Source organism: Orycteropus afer, unplaced genomic scaffold (genome assembly GCF_000298275.1).
Source record: "Orycteropus afer afer isolate SDZICR_OR568_19922 unplaced genomic scaffold, OryAfe1.0 scaffold00016, whole genome shotgun sequence".
NCBI lineage: Eukaryota > Metazoa > Chordata > Mammalia > Tubulidentata > Orycteropodidae > Orycteropus > Orycteropus afer.
Genome location: NW_006921603.1, coordinates 12,999,302 through 13,020,205, shown reverse-complemented (window position 1 = coordinate 13,020,205; position 20,904 = coordinate 12,999,302). Strand labels below are relative to the sequence as shown.

General features: G+C 36.9%; 1 protein-coding gene across 1 annotated transcript in view; it reads left to right on the top strand.

Annotated features, from left to right (window-relative positions):
* Nucleotides 1-20,904, top strand: part of DOCK7 (dedicator of cytokinesis 7) — a 281,812-nt gene that overhangs the window by 58,396 nt on the left and 202,512 nt on the right. Inside the window, exons 10-14 of the mRNA XM_007959115.2 lie at nucleotides 4,815-4,895; nucleotides 8,670-8,835; nucleotides 12,904-13,046; nucleotides 16,327-16,420; nucleotides 17,221-17,383. Coding sequence (XP_007957306.2) covers nucleotides 4,815-4,895; nucleotides 8,670-8,835; nucleotides 12,904-13,046; nucleotides 16,327-16,420; nucleotides 17,221-17,383 — 647 coding nt within the window. The remainder of the gene's footprint in view (nucleotides 1-4,814; nucleotides 4,896-8,669; nucleotides 8,836-12,903; nucleotides 13,047-16,326; nucleotides 16,421-17,220; nucleotides 17,384-20,904) is intronic.

Sequence of the window (20,904 nt, the reverse complement as noted above, 5' to 3'; positions counted from 1 at the left end):
AATATGGGAGCTCTGGTAGTGTAGTGCCTAAGGCATTTGACTGCTAACCAGAAGGCTGGCGGTTGAAACCCACCAGCCACTCCTCGAAAGAAAGGTTGGGCAATCTACTTCCTTAGTGATATCACCTTGGAAACCCAAGGAGGGGTCGCTATGAGTCAGATCTGACTCCATGGCAGTGGTTGCATTTTGGTTTGTGTTATACACAAACATAGACATACACAGGTACACAGACTTTTATGTAACCATAAAAAGGGAAAGTATCAAAGTTATTTAAATTTTACAGTAAATATATTTAGTAAAATTATTTAATCACTTGTCATCTATGAGGATGTTTTTTATTGAGTGAAAAATTCCCTTGATTATGTATCAGTTAGTTATTGGTATAATAGAACAAAAAGACAAAAATCCCAGTAAACATTTTATTTCATGCAACTAAGTTGTCTCGGGACAGCCAATAAAGGCTGTATCCTGCTAGGTGGCTATTCTGATCTTACCTGTGCTCCTTAAATTGTCCTTATATTGGCTGGAGTTTGTTGATTTGGTGGGGTTTCACCTTGCTTCTTACAGTAAAATGCAGGAAGAAAGACATCAATTTAGAAATGAACTTTTAAGGAAGAAGAAATCAGAACTTGAAGATAAGCATGTGACCTGTGGCTTCAAATGAGCCATCCCAGCAAAACTTATTTTAATTGAAAGGGTCAGAGACTGACAAAATGAAGGAAAGCTCTGTGATTTCCTGGAATTCAAGAGATAGAAAATGGGCAATTGGAGCTACTTGACTGATGTGTTATCATCCAAGAGCATGAAAAGATTGAACTGGGAGCAGTCCATGTACCAGCAGGAATGCTGGAAGGAGCATGATTGGCAGAGTTGCTGCTGGCTGTATTTTAGAGGAGGGAGCTACTGCCTAGGTTTTAATGGAGACGACTACTACGTGGGTTTCATTGGGTAGGACCACCACCTTGGTTCCAGAGGGCAAGACTGATGTATCAGTGGGCCAAGAGAATGGGGCCACTGATCAAAGTTGTGGAGGCGTGGCCAGTGACTACATGGGTGGGAGAATGAAGCTGCCCAGGGTTGAAAGGGTGGGGTTGCTGTCCTGGTGGCCCTGGAAAGTGAATCTGATGCCCAGGGCCCAGGAGTCTCCGTCCACTGCCCACAGTCCATGGATCAGGGCCAACAGCCAGTCTGGAAGGCGATGCTCTTGCCCAAATGTACCTAGAGAACAGAGGATTATTTTTAAACTTTAAGTTCTAATGAGATTTGCCTTTGTGGGTTTTGGATTTGTTTGATACTCATGACCTCCAATTTCCCCTTCAATTTTTTCCTTTTGGAATGGAGATACCTACTTTATGCCTATTTTACAATTATCCTTTGGAAGCAGATAACTTGTGTCACAGATAACTTGTTACACAGGTCCAAGTTAGAGAAGAACTTTGCCCCAACATGAATTATATTAGTCTCATGCATATCTAATTTAGATTGTTCGTAAGGTGAGATTTTGGTTTTATAGTAGATTTTGGAATGGGTTAAGACTTTTGTGATGCTGAGCTGGGTGAATGTATTTTGCATGTAGGAAGAACATGAATTTTGGAGGGCCAAGGAGTAGAGTGTTATGGATCAAATTGTGTCTCCCAAAACTATATGTTGAAATCCTAACCCCTGTAACTGAATGTGACCCTGTTTGGATAGGGTTTTCCTTTCTTATGTTAATGAGTTCATACTGGAGTAGGGTAGGTCCTCAATCATTTGAGTAGTGTCTTATAAAAATGGAAGAGATACTGAGAGACACACATACAAGGGGAAGAGACATTGTACAGATTGTCTACAAGGCCAGGAATGCCAAGGAACGCCCAGAGTTCCCCATCAGGAATGACCCTCCCTTAGAGCTTGTTCTGATTACCTAGTGCTGCTCTGGCAAGAATATACCGCAAATGGGATGGCCTTAACAAACAGTTGTTTATTCTATTATAGATTATTCTGTATAACAGAGTTTATTCTATTGTAGTTTGGAGGCTTTAAGTCCAAGTTCAAAGTGCCAGGTTCTAGGGGCTGGGTGAAAGCCCTTCAACCTTGGGGTCCAGCTCTGTCTCCAGTTCCCAGCCCACTGAAGCTAGAGGCTTTTCTTCACTCAGACGGCTGCTGGGTGCTGAGACTGCCAAACCCAAGGTTGACAAGCAAAAAGGCACAGTCCCGATATTACCAAATCACACAGCAGGCCATTAATTCAAGTCCATTGTAAGTCCCAAGGTCGGCAGAGCATGGCAGGCTGCTGAACACCAACATGGCTATATGCAGGGTTCAAGGTGCCATAAGCTAGAAACTATTCCCAAGGCTTCTCCTCATACACAGGAAGCAGACCACATACCCACAGGTATATATACATATATATACATGCACGCATGCGAGCACACACACACACACATCCATAGGTACTGCTCACAGTAGATTCCACCATGAAGTTGATTGCCGGTCTCCTCATGGGAAATACTACATTCAGCTGCCTAGCCACTCAGCCAGGCCCAGCCAAGTTGACACAAACGCATAACCACCACAGAGCCCATGCTCTGATTTGGACTTCTAGCCTACAAAGCTGTGAGACAGTAAATTCTTGTTCTTCAAAGCCATGTACTTGTGGCATTTTTCTTACGACAGCATTAGCAAATTAAGACGTGTGTGTGTGTATGTATATACATACACACATTCACACACATACACATATGTGAACACACACCTACACACATATATACATATTCTGAATGCAGGTAGTCCGTGACTTACAACAGGGTTTTTTTCTGATGATTGCATCCTAAGTCAGTTTTGATGTAAGTTGAGTACCTCTTTTTTTTTTTTTTTTTAAGTTTTCATTATTATTGCCTTTTATTATAAATATCTTTATGAATTAGGTCTTTGAACATCTGGGAGGATGATAACATCAGCAAATTACATACTGCAGCATTATATGTAGTTCATGTTACTAATGATAAGATACAAAAAAAAAAACCCAAAACCAGTCAGTCATAAGCACAATTAGACATACTTAAAACAGATCATAAGTTGAAGACTCGAGTAAAATATTTCAGAAAAGTTACAGAAGACGCTGATTATTGTTTTTGATTATTATTGACAACTAGTGAACATTTTGTAGTAATAGTCTTACATGTTTATAGACATATAGGTCATTCTGCATTTATTTTTTAACTTGCTTCCTTATGAACAATATTTCATAGGCTTTTCCTGGTAAGTAGATTTAAATGTGTATATTTTACAAATTGGTTTTGTGTTGCATTGTATTAATATACTATAATTTATTTTCCAGTGTCATGTAAATAAAATACTTAAGCATTTTTTATATTTTAAGTATTAGTAGTAGTACACATGTTTATATTATTGCCTCATTATCCACTAAAACTATTTTCCTGGAAGTGCATTTTTGGATCAAAGGATATGCACATTTGAAATTTTGACACTTACTACAAAGTACGTTTTTTAGTATGTTATATGTAAAGCAATAATATATAAATAAATTCCTTTCTCTCTACCTTTCTTTATTCTGTAATGCTGTTTTCTCTGTATTATAAACATCTTTTGCAATCTAAGGCAAATCCTTTATTTATAACATATATTTGTCCAATTTCTAGTGAAATTGATCATACTTTAGTGGATTGATTACCTGTTCATATTGCTTCTTTTGTCAGTTCCTTTTCATGTCATTTGCTCATTTTCATTTTGAAATGTTTGCATGTTTCATATTAATATGTAAGATTTGGTTGTGTATTAGAGATTTTAACCTTGTTGTGTGTGTTACAGATTTTTTTCCCGAGTTTGTTATTTGTCTTTATTTATTTGCCATACAGAAATAAAATATATGCGAAATGCATCATTCTTTTCACTATGATTATATAAATAATTTTACTACTTCATGGTTATGAAAGTAGTCACTGTAGTTTCCTCTAGTAATTTGAAGGTTTAATTATATATATAAAATGTGATTTGGGGGAAAGTTTACAGAACAAATTCATTTTCCATATACCAGTTCACATACACTTTGTCTCATGACATTGACTACAGTTTACCACAATGCAACAGCTCCCCTCCCACTTCTTGAAGGTTTTATTTTTAAATATCTGAAACTTTGGAAATTTGTTTTGAGAAAATTATTGAGGTTTGATTGCAGCACTGTTTAAAAAATTTTCAATTAAGTGTTATTTTTTACAATACCATTTATTGAATAGTGATTCACCCGCAACACTAATTTTCTTTTTATTGTTTCAAGTTGAGGTATAGTAAATATAAAACCCATAAATTTTAAGTGTAGCAATTAGTGAATTTTTGTATATTTATACTTGAGTATTTGCATCCATTTCATTGGATTGTTTTTACTTTACCTTATTAATATGTAAGAACTTGTTGTATATCCTGTGTTTACTAATTTGAAGTATCAATTTTATTACTATTAACAATTAGTAAATATTTTCTACTAATATTTTTATGCGTTTATAGACATATAGGTCATTCCCCACCGGTTTTTTTAACTTGCTGTCTAATCAGTAGTATTTCATAGACTTACCTAGATTTCTATATAAAGTTGATTCAGTTTCTGGACTTCTACTTTATTTGAATATTTAAAAAAATCAACTTAAAAATTTAATATTGGCAAAGTGAGACATTTTTGAAAAATGTAATAAGGAGAAACCACTGTATTGGCCATCTAGACATATTATTTTATGAGTTATCTTTCTTAAATTGTAATTTTTCATTTTGATAGATCTTTTTTTAAGCCTAATTCATCTTTACATTTTTACTATCAACAGCTAGAAAAAGTCCTGCAGCAAGGAGACATTGGAGAATGTGCAGAACCATACATGATTTTCAAAGAAGCAGATGCCACCAAGGTAAAATGTCATACCTTTCACTTCACACACATTATTACTGTTTTAATTTGGGAGAATAGTGTACATAAGGTGTTGAAGAATTTGGCTAGTAATTCCTTTTTTTTTTCTATTGACCTAGCTACCTGTTTTCTTTCTCCTTTATTTGTTTACTTATTTAAATTGTGATTTGGGTGAAAGTTTACAGAGCAAATTCATTTTCCATACATCATTCACATACCCTTTGTCTCATGACACTGACTACAATTTACCACAATGCAACAGCTCCCCTCCCACTTCCTTCCTATAGTTACCTGTTCCCTGTGTCCATCTCTCCATGCACTCCTGCCCCCTGAGCTATTTCCCTGTGCATACACAGCCCTTCTATTCTCCCATGATTGTTCTGTCCAAGGAGTATATCTAGCTAGTGTAAATGTTCAACTCATATGCCTGTCTTTTGTTTGGCTAGAAGCCACTGGTGTGGGTTTAGTTCCAGACCTGAAGGGCAGCTAGGGGCCATAGTCTCAGTAGTTCCATCAGCCTCTATCAGACCAGCAAACTTGGTCCCTTTTCTTATTTTTTCAAATGATTTTGAGTTTTGTTCCACATTATTCTCCCACTCTATCCAGGATCTCTTACATAGATTCCCCCTCCATGTGGTTGACAGTGGTAGCTAGGCACCATCTAGTTCTTCTGGTCTCATAGTCATGTGGGCTGAGGATCACATGGTGTACCAGTCACTTGGACTAATCTTTTCCATGAATCTTTGGATTTCTTCATTCTTCTTTATTCTGGACAAGTAGAGACCCATCATTGCATCTAGGTGGCTGCTTGCAAGCTTTTAAGATCCCAGTCACTATTCGCTAAAGGAGGAGGTGGAACAATGTTTCTGTGTAGTATATTATGCTATTTGAGCTTGATGTCCCCTGTGACTATGGTCCCAAGCCCACAGGTCCAACTACTCACTTCCTCTGAGAAGCTGGCTGTGCCCAAGAAGGGACTACAACCATGTCTCTTGTCAGCTCTGCTATATACCTGGGAATTCTTAACAGAACTTAGCAATACACTTGTAGAAACATTGTCTGCCAACCCTATCTGTGGTCTTGGGCACAATACCCCCTGCATAGATATACCTAATAGTTCAGCCTGTCCACCCATCTATCCACCCATATATCCATGGTTGCCTTCAGTGACAATGCAGTACTGTATATGCAAAAGGGTTCTTCTTTGTTGTCTGTACCTCCCATGTACCTCTCTGTGTCTTCCTCTTCCTCAGTGCCACCCTGTTGATCACATACATTTGGTACATTGCCCTTCTCTTCACTCAAGTCAATACTTTTCTCTACTTAGCTAACACTTTCTCCTTTATTTACTTTGTTACCTAGCTTTTGTCTGTGCTGTTTTATTCTTTATTTTCATAGAACATTTTTTTCCAGCCTTTCTCTTTCAACTTATTTGTGTCCTTGGGTCAAAGGTGTGTCTCTTGTGCTTTCATTTTCATTTGACTCTAAGAAGCCTGTGATTTCTTTTTGACTTCTTCCTTGACCCATTGTGCCCATTTTCTATCATTTTTTTTTCTGTTATTAATATATCTAGTTTCATTCCATGTGGTGAGAGAAAATACTTTGTATAATTTTAATCTTTAAAAATGTATGGAGACTTTCTTTGTGACCTAACATGTGATCTCTCCTAGAGAATGATCTGTGTGCACTGGAGTAGAATGTATTGGGCTGTTGTTGGTTGAAGTGTTCTATATATGTCTGTTAATTCTAGTTGGTTCATAGTGTCATGCAGGTCCTCTCTTTCCTTGTTGAGTTTTCTAGATGTTCTGTCCAATATGGAAGGTTGTGTATTGAAATCTTTATTATCATAGTGCTGTTTCTCCCTTCAATTCTGTTAGTGTTTGTTTTGTATAACTAGCCACCCTGATGTTGTGTGTGCATATATTTATGATTGTAAATCTTCTTGGCAGCTGACTCTTTTATCACTATTTAACATCCATCTTTCTTCTAGCAGATTTTGTCTTTATGTGTACTTTGATGTTAAGATTGCCACTCCAGCTGTCTTTTGTTTATTATTTGCATACAATATTTTTTTCCATTGTTTTACTTTCATCCTATTTATGTCCTTGGGTCTAAAGTGTGTCTCTTATGAACAGTGCTTTTCATTTCTTTAAAATTGCCCTTACCCCAAAATTATTTGATTCTTTAAATTTTGTTTCTTGGAAAGGATTTAGTTAATTCAGTTTAACTTTCAAATAATTTTATTTACTTTCAAATTTTCCTTTATTTACAAAATAATTTTGTATATTTACAAAATATTGATCGAACCTCTCCTAGAAAAAGAGAAGTATTCAAGGCTTTCATCTGGCTGCAGTTGATTAAGAAATATCATAAAAATAAATATACTTCTATTTTACCATCAGATAAACTTATACAATGAAAAAACTAGTAAATGATTTAAACCCAATTCCAGATAACCTGTGTTAACTACAGGACTAGCAGATGATCCTTGTCTCTGTGCACATAAGAGTCAATATGCAAGACAACCAGAAGAGGAATGTTTGAGGAATACTGAAATTTTGTAGTGCTGTGGGTAGATGTGAGCACACAGTGTTCTTCTGTGATCCCTGGCTATCTAGTAGAATTCAGGTTTCAAGTATTCAGACTTTCCTCACATTGTCATTTTATAAATTAAATATGTTTTGTTATATGAAGCACACGTTGTTGTTGTTGTTATGTGCTGTGGAGTCAGACCTGACTCATAGTGACCCCTCCTTGGGTTGCTGAGGCAGTATCACTATGGAAGTAGATTGCCCCATCTTCCTTCCAAGGAGTGACTGTGGGTTTGAACCGCCAGCCTTCTGGTTAGCAGTCAACCGCCTTAGGCATTACGCTACCAGAGCCCCTATGGAGCACATAAGAGCAGCTTATTCCACTCTCCCCTTACTTATCTACATTGGATGATAGAGAACTAAGGGCACATGCTATCTATGCTCCTAAAACAAGAATCTGTTATGGAGGATAAATACACCTGGCAATTAAGTGTTACCATTTAGTTGTCTTTCTGTCTTTTCCCAATCCTTATTCCCAAAGCAGACATATGAGTATAACTCCCAGCATTCTATATGAAAATAGTGTGTGAGAGATTTGGTATAGGATTTCACTTTTGGGGCATTCATTGGTTTGCTATTGTGGTCCACCTTAGTGTTTATTTAGGAGAAGCCTAAAAGTTAAGTCAGTTCCAAGATGTGTGCTTACATATGTGTGTACTGTTTGAAACATAAGTTGTTTTTTTTTTTTTTTTGCAGAGTTTAGTCCTCTTAATATTTTGGTCTTTACTTCCTTTAACTTTACTTCTTGTAACTCTGGGCTCACTGACTGCACCCTCTCAAGATTGCCATTAATGAGGCTTAACTGCTTTCATTTTTTTTCGGAATAACAAAATTTGACCAGTCACACTTAGAATATTTTTGTAGTTGGCAATTGTTGACTAGAACATGATTATGCTTGCTTTGCTAAAATAGCACTTGTAATACATAAACATATTTGGTACTTTATCACCTTTCTTTTCTTCCAAGATGACATAGTAACAAAAAAATTTCTAAGACTACTTTACAGTTACATTTGTAGAATATGGTGAGATTATTCAGTGTTAACTGATGTCTGAAAGGGACAGGTTATTTTCTGTCTTTTTTGAGAATTGAGAATTCTTAACATCTCCTTATATATTATGAAATAGCAGTTAGTTGATTTATTTCTAGCATAATCATATAATGTCTAAAGTTCTGTTTTGCAGAACAAGGAAAAACTGGAGAAGTTGAAAAGTCAAGCAGACCAATTTTGCCAAAGACTTGGGAAATATCGCATGCCTTTTGCTTGGACTGCAATTCATTTAATGAATATTGTTAGCAGTGCTGGAAGCTTGGAAAGAGATTCTACAGAAGTAGAAATCAGCACTGGAGGTAGGAGTGCTTTACATAAAATCATTCTAAATGTATAATTTTTTTCCTTTTTCTTATATAGGTTTGTTTTATTTGTAGACTTCACAGTGAGATTAGGCATTAAAAATTTTCTTTTTTAACATTCTAGTATTTAGTATTTGTGGTAGTTAAGGTTACGTGTCAACTTGGCTGGGCCTGGTTTTGAGTGGCTAGGCAGCTGCATGTAGTTATTCCCCATGGTGAGATTCATGAATATCTCCATGGTGGAATCTGTTATGAGCAGCTGAGTAGCTGCTTTAGGGATATTGTCTGCTTCCAGTGTGTTAGAAGTAACTTTGAGGAAGGTTTCTGGCTTTTTGGCGTGCTTTAACCGGCATGTAGCTGAGTCTTCATTTAACAGCCTGTCATATTGTCTGCCGATCTTGGGACTCTTAATGGACATAAATCAATGGGTTGCCGTGTGGTTTGGTAATATTGGGACTGTGCCTTTTTATTTGTTGACCTTGGGTTTGTCAGCCTCAGCAATCAGCAGCTGCCTGAGTGAAGAAACCCTTCAGCTTCAGTGGGCTGGGAACAAGAGGCAGAGCTGAAGCCCAAGGTCGAGGGCCTTTCACCCAGCCCCTAGAGATGGCACTTTGAACTCGGACTTCTAGTCTTTAAAACTGTAAGAGAATAAACTTCTGTTTGATAAAACCATCTACCCATTTGTGTTATATTCCTATGAGAGCAGCACTAGGTAAACAAAACAGTATTGTATTTTGGGTGAAAATATATCCAGCAAAACACACTCCCATTCAACAATTTCTACACATAATGTTCAGTGACATTGATTACATTCTTCACATTGTCAATATTCTCATCATTTTTGTTCTAGTTGTTTCACTCCCACTAACTTAGTCTCACTGCTCCTTAAAGTTCTCATCTGTGCTTTAGAGTAACTGTTGTCATGTACATAATTTTTAAAAAGAGCACAGTACTCAAGGGTGACATTCTTTACTTTTTGAGCTAACCTGCTGTTAAAAGGTAACTTCAGGGCCTTATTTTTTCTTTAATAGCTTAATATTGTTAAGATGACAATACTCCCCAAATTAATCTGTAGATTCAGTGCAGTCCCTATCAGAATCTCAGCTGGCTTTGGGTAGAAATTGAGAACTGATCCTACAATTCATGTGGAAATGCAAGGAACCCAAAATACCTGAAGCAACCTTGATAAAGAAAAACAAAGATGGAGGACTCATGCTTCTTCTTTACTACAAAGGTCCCTGGGTGGCACAGATGGTCTGCACTCAGCTGGGAACCCAAAAGTTGCCTGTTCAAACCCACCCAGTGACACTGCAGAAGATCCAGGCCTGGCAAATGACTTCCATGAAGATTACAGCCAACCTGCCCCCCAGATGAATACATAAAACAAAATTTACTACAACGCTACAGAAATCAAGAGAGTGTAATACTAGCATAAGGATGTACATACAGATGAGTGGAATGGAATTGAGAGTCCTAAATAAATTTGTGCATCTTTAGGAGCTCTGATGGCATGGTATATAGGGCATTTGACTGCTAACGAGAACGCTGACGGTTCAAACCTACCAGCCACTCCTCACAAGGAATACTGGGCAGTCTGCTTCTGTAGAGATACTGCCTCAGAAATCCAAGGAGGGGTTGCTATGAGTCAGGACTTCGTGGCAGTGAGTTTGGTTTGGGTTTTGGATGGTCAATTGATTTTTTTTTTTAATAGTTTTTTTCAATTCAACAATCCTTATACATTCTATTTTATGGAAAATGCTGTCTTCTTGATCTCATATGATTGATTGTTCTAATGAGTGCATAACCTCCTGATACTATTGTTCACCTTATAGGTCTGTTGTTTGGCTGACAATTGAGTCACAGTTCATAGCTTGAAGGGTGTCTAAGGTCCATAGTCCTGGGAATTTTACCAGTCTTCATCAGAGCAGTAAGCCTGGTCTTTTTTATGATTTTGAGTTTTGTTCCACATTTTCCCTCACTCTATTTGGGACCTCTTATTGTGATCCCTTTCAAAGTGGTCAGCAGTGGTAGCTGGGCACCGTTTACTCCTGGTCTCAGAGTCATGGAGGCTGAAGTTCACGTGCTACATTAGTCCTTTGGACTAACTATTTCCTGCATCTTTGATTTTCTACACTGTTCTTTGGTTTAGATGGGGAGATACCAATAGTTGCACTTTAGATGCTGCTCACAAAATTTTAAGACCTCTGTTGGTGTTTCACCAAAGTAGGATGTAGAACAGTGTCTTTGTTTACTATGTTGTATTTATTGACCTCAGTGTCCCCCTAAACTAAGGTCCCAAGCTTTCATACCCAGCAACTCATTCCCTAAACGTGTTTGGTTATTATTAAGACATTTTCATAAAGTTGCCCCCTGTAATTTTCACTACATTCATAGATAATATTTGTAGCACATAGAAATATATTGACAGAGATAGTGTTTGTCAAACCTATATATATTTGTGGTCCCATTCGCCTTCCCACTCCTGTTCAGATTGAGTGTCTTGTCTATGCAGCCACTAGTAAATTACTGTTATTACTATTATTGCAGGATTCTATATGCAATACTATTCACCTTTGTTGCTTTTAATTCTTGTGCTCTTGTGTCATCCACTGCCTTAATCATTTTGTGCTGTATGGTCAACTGATGTTTGACAAGAGTTTGAGAGAATTCATTGGGGGAACAATAGTCTTTTCCATGAATGGTGTTGGACAAGTGAATATTTTCTTCTATTATTGATTTCTAGTTTAATTCCATTATTCTTGGAGAACATGTTTTGCATAATTTTAATTTTTTAAATTTATTGTGTCTTTTTTATCATCATCTGTTCTGGAGAATGTTTGTGTGCACTTGAAGAATATATACTCTGCTTCTGTTTAGTGGAGTTTTCTGTAGTTATCTTTTAGGTTTAGCTTGTTTATGTTATTGTTTAAGTTTTCTGTTTCCTTGTTGATCTCTCTAGTTGTTCTGTTGGTTGTAAATAATCCAGTTACCTTGCAGAGGCTTTGCATACAAGTTTATCTTAACTTTTGTTTGTTTCAAACTCAGTTCTTGGACTGAGGGACCATTATATGGTGATTAAAATCTCCAGTATGGTAAATATTTCCTAGTAAATGCCTAGTCCCTCTATAGCTGTTCTTCTTAGCCCATATTTGATCATAAACATAAATCTTTGTGTGGTATGGATTTAGTTTCATCTTGGTAAAGTTGTAAAAAGATAACAGAAAGATTAGTTGTAGTGCTGCATTATGTTTTATCCAGAAGTGAAATTTTACTACTCTAATCAGTTTGTTCTGGACCAAGGAGCAGCATCACAATAAATGGAGAGAAGATTGAGGTTGTCAAAGAATTCATGTTGCTTGGTTCTACAATCAATGCCAATGGAAGCAGCAGTCAGGACATTAGACGATGTGTAGCAATAGGAAAGTCAACTGTGAAGGAACTATATCAAGTGCTGAGGGGCAAGGATATCTCCTTGAGGACTAAGGTGTGCCTGACACAAGCCATGATATTTCCAATCACCTCGTATGCATGTGAGAGCTGAACAATGAATAAGGAAGACTGAAGAAGAGTTGATGCTCTTGAGTTGTGGTGCTGGCGAAGAATGCTGAAAGTACCATGGACTGCTAAAAGAACTAACAGATCTGTCCTGGAGGAAGTGCAGCCAGAATGCTCCTTGGAAGCAAGAATGGCCAGACTTCGTCTCACCTGTTTTGGTCATGTTGTAAGAAAGGACCATTCCCTGGAGAAGGATGTCATGCTTGATAGGGTGGAGGGTCAAGGAAAGAGGGGGAGGCCTTCAACGAGATGGATTGACACAGTGGCTGCGATGATGGGCTCAAGTATAGCAGGGATTGTGGGGCTGGCGCGGGATCGGGCAGTGTTTCGTTCTGCTGTGCATGGGGTCGCTATGAGTCGGGAATGACTCGACGGCACTTAACAACAACAACAATCAGTTTGTTGACTGGATAATTTTCAACTTCAGTGGATTCTTTCTTGTATTTGGCAAATTGATTTAAAAACGTTTAAAATATGAAAATGAATATCTTATCTTTTTTTCTTTGGTAGAACGTAAAGGGTCTTGGTCAGAGAGGAGGAATTCTAGTATTGTTGGCAGACGATCACTTGAAAGGACAACAAGTGGAGATGATGCTTGTAACCTGACCAGCTTTCGACCTGCTACTCTCACAGTGACAAATTTTTTTAAACAGGTATAGTTCTGGGGATATGTTTTTACAATTTGGTTTCACAAAAGTAATTATATATAGTTATTGATTATGGTTTCAAGTTTTAAAAAACTTTGAAGAATAAGAATAATGAAAATGGTAAGAGTAGAAATAATAACTTATATTATTATACTTCTTTCATTATCATTATGTGTTTAAAGATTGACATTGGCTAATAAAATCAAAACCAGTCCTCCACATGTGTATCCTCTTTATATTAATATTTTAACTTTTCTTAAACATTGATGGTTTATGAATTTTCTTCATCTGAGTAGTGGTTACATATGTTCTCTTATCCCAACTTTTTCTGGCCTAGACTATTGTATCTATGTTGTATGAAATATAACTGTCAGACCTAGTAGTGCATTTTTCCAACAAATATTTTTCGAGCATTCACCATGTGTTGGGTATTGTGTTAGAAATAGGCAATTGGACACTTGTAGAATGTGATTGTGAAAACTTAAAAAATAAGTAAGTGATTGCTGGAAACGTGGAGTAATGGAAAGCATTTATACCCTAATTTATATAGTTCTATTTTTTTAAAACTAATAATATATACTGTTTTTATAATTTTTAAGTGACTAGAAACTATGTATCCAGGAAATGCAGATTAAATAAGAAAGCAGAAATATAATTTTAACAAAGTAGATAAAATTCAAGGATCACATTTCTCATAAATGAGACATAGAGGGCAATATTTTTAAATTTATGAGAGATTGTCATCCAATAATCAGGAATATTTAAGTACAAATTTGAAATATATCAAATCAAAAGTGTTAAAAATATATGTTGTTGTTGTTGTTGTTTGCCGTCGAGTCGGCCCCGACTCATAGCGACCCCTCCTTGGGTTTCCGAGGCAGTATCACTATGGAAGTAGGATTGCCCAACCTTCCTTCCGAGGAGTGCCTGGTGGGTTTGAACCACCAGCCTTCTGGTGAGCAGTCAAGTGCCTTAGGCACTATGCTACCAGAGCTCCTTTAAAAAAAAAAATATATGGAGATTAATAAAAAAATCAAACCTACACAGTAGTTTTAGGAAACTTGTTCTCTTTGTTGACCAGTATGTAAATTATCTATTCCTTCTGTGGCACAGAATATTTAGCATGCATGTGGAGGAGAGGATATCAGCTAGGCTGCTCCACTGAAGCAGGCTTGTTCACATATTTGGAAGTAACCTGGGGGTTAGCTCATCTAGACTGACTTCTGCTGGGAATACAGAGGTGAATCTGCTCTGTTCCATGTGTCTCTCAGCTTTTACTTTCACCTTTTGGCAGGTGAGCTTGGTCATGCTCTCACGACAGTGCCAGAAGTTCAAGAGAGAGGGCAAGCTCAATTGTGGAGAGAGTATTTTTTTTTTTAAGTCTCTGCTTATATTATATTAGATTATTGACCAAAGCCAAGTCCTATGGCCAAGCCTGGGAAGAGAATTTTGCCCCACCCACTGAAAGGCATGTAAACAGATAATAGATAAAGAGTTGAAAGTATATAATCAATTTAACAGGTTAAGTAGACAAAAATAATATCTGGAGGTAATTTAAATGCATTATAAATAAGAGTCATTTCAAAATCTATATTAATTCTATGCCCAAAAGAGAGGATATACAGATGAAACATTTTTAGTATTAGTAATATATTATGTCCTGAGAAAAATCTTAATAGTCACATTCTTGAACCATACTCAGTAAAATTAAAAACTGTTTATAGAAGTATTAATTAACAAACATCTCCAACCACTTAGAAATTCAAAATCATTTTCTTAAATTTTCCTAAGTAATAATAATTAATTTTCCCAGTAATAGTAAAAAAAGATTAATTCTGTATCCTATTTAGAGCATAATAATGAACAAAGTGATATGGCTCAAGTGAGATCTCACAGTCAAATATGTTCATTGCCAAGTAAGATAAAAATATATGAGTATTAAACACATAAACATTTAAAATTTTAAACTTCATAAGCATGAGGACTGGATTAATGAAATCTAAAAACTGACTTTTAAATAAAGGAATAAAGTCAATAAATTATTAATTATTTTATTTTTTAATTAAATTTAATTAAAATTATTTTAATTGTTAGCAAAAAAAGAAAATAGTAACATTAAATTAAAAAATCTGTATTAATTAGATTTGTTCATCTTTTTGTCTTTTTTCCCATTGATCTGAGTACGTTAGGAGTTTCTTTTCTGTTTTTCACATCAGAATAGTTATAGTTCTCCTTAACAGTTTGTTAAGTCATTTCTTAAACAAGTATTAAGTCAGTGTTGTAGATTTTTGCATTTGATTGTGCTTCCCTTTACAATTTGGTGATATAACATTGAAATCACTGAGATCATATATGAAATCAGCAGTTATACGTTTATCATAGTGCTGTGTATTTTTATATTAACCTGATTTGGCTCTATTTTTCATTTCCTTTTTCTCTACCTCAAACTTGTATTGTTTTGCTATGTTTAGTGTTTTCTGTGCATAAAGATATGCATGAGAAACAAGCTGTAAGTAAATGTGTAAGGGAGCCCTGGTGGGGTAATGGTTAAGCAGCTAACCAAAAGGTTGTTGGTTTGAACCTCCCAAAAGCTCATCACTCCTTGAGAGAAAGGCATGGCAGTCTGCTTCTGTAAAGATTTACACCTTGGCAACCCTATGGGGTAGTTCTGCTGTGTCCTATAGGGTCACTATGAGTCCGAATTGACAATTGGTTTTTTTTTTTTTTAAGTAAATATGTAAGAGTAGAACCACCCCATAGGGTTTCCAGGCTGAAATCTTTATAGAAGCAGACTGCCACATCTTTGTCCCCCTGAGCTGCTGGTAGTTTTGAACTGATAGCCTTTTAGTTAGTAGCTGAGTGCATTGCATCACCAAGGCTAATGGTAGAATCCTAATAAAATTTGATAGCTGGAAAATAGAAGGAAATTAATCAATATGGTATTTATTTATAATTATAATTATATGCATTTATTATTCTGACTAAATTGTAGGAAGACAGACAAGATTATTAATACCACACCAAACTCACTGTCGTCTAGTTGATTTGACTCAGTGCGACCCCTCCTTGGATTTCCGAGGCAGATATCTTGACAGAAGTAGATTGCCCAATCTTCCTTCCGAGGAATGGCTGGTGGATTTGAACCTCCAGCCTTCTGGTTAGGAGTCAAATGCCTTAGACACCACGCCACTAGAGCTCCCAAGATTATTAATAGGGAATGTAAATTCATTTAAAATCTGCTGTGTTTGTTTAATTGAATACTTTTTTCTTGTGTCTATGAAATCAGGAAGGAGACCGCTTAAGTGATGAAGATTTGTACAAATTCCTTGCTGATATGAGAAGACCGTCTTCTGTCTTACGGCGATTAAGACCTATTACAGGTATTTTTAAAGTTTGAATAGGCGTAAGTAAAACTGCAGCATTTTAAGGTAAATAATGAGCACATGTATATAACATGCATGGTGTACATAAGAAACTAATACATGAGGGGGCTGTAGGCTTTGGAAGAAACCATATAATGTGTACATTATTTGTGTAAAAATAGGTTATTACCATCACCAATATAATGTTTTTTTGTAATTATGTGTTCCTTTTGTTTTTCTCTGCCTGGTTCATATATCTTTCTGTTGTCAATGACTGTCATTCTTTTTTTATCTCGTTTATCTACCATCATGTGATTTAACAATATGAATGCAGGATTCAGTACCTTTGATAATTTGAGTACTGAAGTATTTTCTACTAGAAAATATGAAGTACATGGAATGATATTTGGAAACAGTTGATATACTGAAACAAACCATGCCAGATTACACTGTTTTGAAGTTGGCCATGGCTAAATTTAACCTTTGGGATAATTTAACTTTTGAAATGGTAACTTACTCCTAGGCTACATCCCTTCCTCTTTTGTTTCCTTTAACCTCCTTTTTTATTTTGTTTTTTCTTCCCTTATTTCCATTCATTGATTCATTAACCATTTATGTCTTTATCAGTAACTTTACAAGTATGAGACTTGGTAAAATGAAATAATTTAGAGGTCTGAGATAATAGTGATTTGGTTTATGTAGTATTCTTCCCAGGCCTTTATAAAAATAGGGTATAAATCCATCGAAAACATTTTTAACAAAGATTTTTTTTTTTGTATGCTTACATTGTTTTTGTAATACTGTGTTTTAATACGCAGCTCAGCTGAAAATAGACATTTCTCCTGCACCTGAAAATCCCCATTATTGCCTAACTCCAGAACTGCTTCAAGTAAAGCTCTACCCTGATAGTAGAGTTAGACCTACCAGAGAAATTTTGGAGTTTCCTGCCAGAGATGTTTATGTTCCAAACACTACTTACAGGTAAGACATTTTAATTTTGGAGATTTGTGCAATAAAATAATAGCTATTCTAATAGTAAAGTAGAGCTAGAATGAAAACCTCCAAAAGTTGTATGTGACTTTGTTATTTATTCCATGTATTATACAATTTAATTTATTAACAGCTATTGTGTGTTCAACATTCATGATGTTTCTAGTATAATGTTAATTGCCTTGCTTATTTAATCTTTATATTATGAGGTAACTGTTCACCTCAGACTTCTCCATGTTGATATATTTCATTACCATTTACCCAGTTCCTATGGCCAAATTTGTAGGACTCATAATGATTTTTTTCCTTATCCCTCACATTGACTCTATCAGGAAGTTTTGTTGGCTCTACTTTCAAGATATATTCCAAATCCAATACTTACCACCTCCACCTTTAAAACTCTAAGTCACCATCATCAAGATCAGCACTGTCCAATGGAAATGTAGTGGGAACTACATTTAAACTTTTTGAAGTTGCCATATTAAAAATTGTAAAAGGAAACAATCATTCCTAAATGTAAATAAAAATAGAAAAGAATGTTAACAAGATCTTTCTTTTCTACTGAAAGTCTACAAAACCTGGTATATACTTGACAATTAAAGCACATTCAGATGAGCCACATTTCGAATGCTATTGGAATAGCCACATGGATTCCTTATTTAGACATATATCTGCTTAAAAAGGAGCTCTGGTGGCGTAGTGCCTAAAGCATTTGACTGCTAACTAGAAAGTTGACCGTTCAAATCCACCAACCACTCCACAAAAGGAAGACGGGCAATCTGCTTCCGTAAAGATTTGCCACCTCTGAAACCCAAAGGGGGTCACTAAGTGTTGGAATTGACTCTGGCAGTGAGTTTGGTTTTTGGTTTTTTTTATTTTCTGCTTAAATGTCACATCATGGAGAATGCTATCCTGATGACCCTAATGAAGAGGACCCAATGCCTCTTTCCTCCAGCTCTTTGCTCTTCTTTATATTTATTGTTCTGAGACATTTATCATCTGCCATTATAGTATGGAGTTGTATGATTTCTTTTTGTCTTCACCATTACAATATAATTAGTGTAAAGGTAAGGATTTGTCTATTTTTTTAAAATTGTTTTAATTCTACCACTTAAACCACTTTTCTAGCATATAGAATACACATAGTAAATATTTGTTTAATGAATAAAGAATTAAGAAACTGCATCCTAGAAAGTTGTTCACATGTATTTTATTGAATGTGAAATGGCATTTGACTATATAGGTCATAATAAATTATGGATAACATAACAAGAATGGGAATTCCTGAATACTTGTTTGTGCTCATGTAGAATCTGTATATGGATCAAGAGACATGGATTACACTTGGTATAAAGAAAAAGAAAATCCTTACAAATGGACCAGTAAGCAGCATCATGATAAATAGGGAAAAGATTGAAGTTGTCAGAGGTTTGATTTTACTTGGATCCACAATCAGCACCCCTGGAAACAACAGCCCAGAAATCAGACATCATATTGCAGTGGGCAAATATGCTGCAGGAGTCCTCTTTAAAGTGTTAAGAAGCAAAGATATCACTTTGAAGATTAAGGTGCACCTTACCCAAGCCATGGTCTTTTTAATTGCCTCATATGCATGTCAAAGGTGGATAGTGAACAAGGAAGACCAAAGAACAGTTGATATTGGCAAAGAATACTGAAAATATGGTGGACTGCCCGAAGAACAAACAACTCTGTTGTGGAAGAAGTGCAACTGGAATGCTCCTTGGAAGTGAGAATGGCTGGGTTTTGTCTTACCTACTTTGGTTGTGTTGTCAGAAGGGACCATTCTATGGAGAAGAATACCATGCTTTGTAAAGTGGAGGGTTAGTGAAAAAGGGGAATACCCTCAATAGGATGGATTGACACAGTAGCTACAACATGGGCTCAATTATAGCAAGTATTGTGAGGATGGCATACGTGGTAGTTAAGCTTGTGTGTCAACTTGTCTGGGCCTGGTTGAGTGGCTGGGCAGCTGGATGTAGAATTCCTCAGGATGAGACTGGTAATCGGCTCCATGGTGGAATCTACTGTGAGCAGCTGAGTAGTTGCTTTAGGGATGTGGTTGGGTTCCTGTATATAAGGAGAAGCTTTGTGGAATGGTCTCTAGTTTATGGCACACTTGGACCCTGCATGTACCTGAGTCATTGTTCAGCAGCCTGCCATGCTCTGCCAATCTTGTGACTTTTAATAGACTTGAATTAATAGCCTGCCATGTGGTTTGGTAATATGGGGCCTGTGCCTTACTACTTGTCAACCTTGGGCTTATCAAACTCAGCAGCCAGCAGCTGAGTGAAGAAAAGCCTCCAGCTTCAGTGGGCTGGGATCAGGAGGCAGAGCTGAAGTCCAAGGTTGAGGGGCTTTTACCCTGCCCCTAGAGCCTGGCACTTTGAACTCGGACTTAAAGCCTCCAAAGTGTAAAGATAAACTCCTGTTTGTTAAGGCCATCCCATTTGTGGTATATTCTTGTCAGAGTGGCACTAGGTAACCAAAACCGCATAGGACCGGGCAGTGTTTTGTTCTGTTGTACATAGGGTCATATGAGTCGGAGCTGACCTGATGGCACTTAAGAACAACAAAAAAGCTCTCCTAAGGCCGAGACTATTTCTCATTCATTGCTCTGTTCCTAACACCCAGTCCATAAATGTTGTTAGGTGCCATCGAGTCATCTCCGACTCATAGCGACCCTATGCACAGCAGAGTGAAACACTGACTGGTCCTGCCCCAGCTTCACCATCCTTGATATACTTGAACCCATTGCCGCAGCCACTGTGTCAATGCATCTCATTAAAGACTTTCCACTCTTTCATTGACCCTCTACTTTACCAAGCTTGACATCCTTCTTCAGGGAATGATACCTTCTGATAACATGACCAAAGTAGGTGAGACGAAGTCTGGCCATTCTTGCTTCCAAAGAGCATTCTGGCCCCACTTCTTCTGGGATAGATTTGCTAGTTCTTTTAGTAGTCCATGGTACTTTCAGCATTCTTCGCCAGCACCACAACTCAAAAGCATCTATTCTTCTTCAGTCTTCCTTATTCATTGTCCACCTCTCACATGCATATGTTGTTGTTGTTGTTGTTGTTATGTGCTGTTGAGTCAGACTCGACTCATAGTGACCTTGGGTTTCCAAGGCAGTATCACAACAGCAGTAGATTGCCCAGCCTTCCTTCCGAGGAGTCGCTGGTGGGTTTGAATTGCCAGCCTTCTGGTTAGCAGTCAAGTGCCTTAGGCACTGTGCTACCAGAGCTCCATGGCTTGTGTCAGGTACACCATAGTCCTCAAGGAGACATCTTTGCTCCTCAGCACTTGAAAGAGGTCCTTTGCAGCTGACTTGCCCAGTGTTATACATCATCTGATGTCCAGACTGCTGCTTCCATTAGCATCAATTGTAGAACCAAGCAACGTGAAGTCTTTGACAAATTCAATCTTTTCTTCATTTATCGTGATGCTGCTTATAGGTCCCATTGTGAGGATTTTTGTTTTCTTTATATTGA